Source organism: Hippopotamus amphibius, chromosome 9 (genome assembly GCF_030028045.1).
Source record: "Hippopotamus amphibius kiboko isolate mHipAmp2 chromosome 9, mHipAmp2.hap2, whole genome shotgun sequence".
Classification (NCBI taxonomy): domain Eukaryota; kingdom Metazoa; phylum Chordata; class Mammalia; order Artiodactyla; family Hippopotamidae; genus Hippopotamus; species Hippopotamus amphibius.
This window is the reverse complement of record NC_080194.1, coordinates 67408835-67411537: the sequence shown is the minus strand read 5'-3', so window position 1 is coordinate 67411537 and position 2703 is coordinate 67408835. Positions and strand designations below refer to the sequence as shown.

Here is a 2703-nt window from a genome sequence, read left to right as displayed (position 1 = left end):
CAAGTCATGTTATGCATTTTCCCTCTGAGCTCCCCAACAAGCTGTGAAGAAGTGAAAAATGGAGGAATATTGTCATCCCCCCCCAGATAAAGAAACTTGGATGCAAAGATGTTATAACTTACCTAGTCTCCCCCTCTCCAAGTGGCTGAAGAATGGGAAAAGGAGAGAAATGGACCCCAGGTTTGCTAAATGTAAGCCTCCTACATCAGAAATTTGCAAGAAAAGCCCATAGGAAAAAATCTGAGAGAGAGCAATGAGAGGCCAGAGAAAGCAAAGTGAACAACGGCACTTATAAGAGTGGGAGAGAGAAAAGAGATGGAAGAAAGGAGCCCAAAGAAATCTAAGAGGAAAAGTGGCAGAGAGAGACCCATACCCAGGACCAGCACAGGGGAGGTCGGCAGTGGCCCACCGGCCTCACATCCTCAATAAAACACTCACCTAACAAGGCAAAGAGACCACACAGGAAATCTTCCTCTAAGAAAGCACCCAAATCAATAACAACATATCTCTGCTCCATTCTTTTCAATACAGACTTTAATTCATAACGCACTCAAAGGGGAGGGCGGGGGAGGGAAGGCCCAGGGCACTGTTTGGAAGGGGCAGTTACACTAAATACACAGACCTTTTGATGAAAAGTCAAAGAAGGGACAGGTGGCTACAGAAGCCACCTCCTGCCCCTTCCGCCACCCCATCCCCCAAATTCCGTCATGGTTTCTTGGCTCGTCTGATCCGGTAAGAACCTACCAACGGCTTTTTTTTTTTTTTTTTTTAACACGAGGCTGTGATAAAACAAACCCCCAACTTCTCTTCATCTCTTTTTCTTAAGTTTCTTTTATTAGCTGAATTTTTAAAATCCCGTTTCAACTCCACGTGCATTCGCCCATCGTTCTTTAGGCTTAGGAGAGACCCAAAGGCGGAAACCCCCACATCAGTCTATCGCGCGACAAGGGTACCGCGCAGTCAGTCTCTGTGCGCCCCCTCCTCCCCGGGCGCCCCTTCCCAAATCCCGTCCGGTCTCCAAAGGCTGGTGTACGGCGTGCGGCTGTAGCCCGCGCTGTAGTCGTAGGACACCTGTTGGGGCGGCGGCGGCGGGGGCAGAGCGCAGTCTGAAAAGAAGGGGGCGAAAGAGGCCAAAAGGCCGGGCCCGTCGTCCCCGCCCGGAGAGTCCGCGGCGGCGGGATACAGGGGGCGCAAGGGCTCGTTCAAGGTCAAGCCACCGCGGGGGGCAGCCAGGGGTGACTTCTTGGTCGCGGGGCCGCCCGGGGCGCTCCAGGGCTCGGGGTACAGTAGGCTCCCAACCATCGCGGGTGGCGGCTCAAAGAGGCCGGGCTCCAGCTCCGGGGGTCCCCGCAGGACCGGGAACACATCGAGAGGCTCCGCGGCGAGTAAGACGCCCGCCTCGGTGCCGGCGCCGTAGTCGGGCCCCAGCAGCTCGAAGAACTCCGCGGCCTCTGCGCCCTTCTCCAGGTCGCCCAAGCTCACGCCGGGCCCCGACGGGCCGCACCCGCCGCCGCCCGCCCGGGACGGCTCGGTGAAGAAGGACGGGGGCAGGTTGCGGGCCCGCAGCGGGACCTTCCTGGCGCCAGGGACCGCCGGACACCCAGCGGGGCCCGCTGCGTCCCCTCCCACGCCCGCAGCGCCCGCTTCCCCGAGCCCGGCCGCGGGCGCCGCCTCCGCAGCCCCGGCGGGATCGGCGCCCCCCGGGACGTGGCGCAGCGAGTCGAAGAGCGCGGCTAGGCTCCGGCTCTGCAGGCTGGCGGCCGCAGCGGCGTGCGACGCCTCCCGCCGGGGGGCTGCCTTGCCGTGGGCCGGGACCTGGACCGTCTGGGCGCCGGCGGCGGCGAGCGGCCGCTTGGCGGGCGTGTCGGCCGCGCCGGGGGAGGGCGGGCCCGGGGGCGCGGCGCCCATGAGGCCACTGCAGCGCTTGATCTGCTTCTGCAGGTACTTGCGGTGGTTCACCTTCCGCTTCGACTTGCCGGGCTTGTCCAACGCCAGCTTGATGTTGCTGGACGCCGAGTCGATGAAGCTGAGCAGGTCGCGGGTGGCCTCGCGCACGTCCCCGCCCTCAGCGCCAGCCAGCAGCGCGCCCGCCGGCGTCCCGGTCTCCTCGTCCTCGAAACAGCAGCCCTTGTCCAGGACTCCGAAGGCGCTTCCCAACCCGTCCGGGGAGCCCCCGAAGCCGAAGGGGACGAAGGGGTGCGTGCTGAGGAGCGCCGCCTGGACTGCCATCGCCACGGCTCCCGGGCGTCCCGCCGCGCCGCCCGTGCGCCCCCGGCCGCTTCCCGCCCGCCGCTCAGGCCCGGCTCCCGCCCTGGCGCGGTGCGCTCCGCGCAGCTTCCTCGCTCGGGGCCGGGCTCGCTGCTCGGCCTCCCGGGGGAGCTCATTAGGTCTTGTAAGCGAGGGGCGGAGGGAGGCAGCGCACGGCGACCGCCCCGGTGGCGAAGGGGAGGGGCTTACTTAGCTGGCCTAAGCCGCGAGTGGGGGTGAGGGGGTCGCTTTTCTAGTTTTCTGGGCTTTTTCTAGCTCGTCGCCTTAACCCCTTAGTTTCCCTTCGCCCCGCGCGTTTCTCTTGGCTAGCTCCAACCGCTGGACATGAAGATGGGATGGCGCTCCCTCAAACTCCAGCTCTGGTACAACCACGCCCTGGCGCAGGGCACTGTCCCGGAGGATGAGAAGGCAAGAGTCCAGACACGTGGGTTTCAA

The 2703-nt window shown here is 63.4% G+C and overlaps 1 protein-coding gene across 1 annotated transcript; it reads right to left on the bottom strand.

The window, feature by feature from the left end:
* Window positions 1-516: 516 nt before the first annotated feature.
* FAM181B (family with sequence similarity 181 member B) lies at window positions 517-2386 on the bottom strand. Its single transcript, XM_057695261.1, has one exon. It carries the CDS (start codon window positions 2227-2229, stop codon window positions 961-963), a length of 1269 nt encoding a protein of 422 aa, XP_057551244.1. The 5' UTR covers window positions 2230-2386; the 3' UTR covers window positions 517-960.
* Between the last annotated feature and the right edge of the window lie 317 nt (window positions 2387-2703).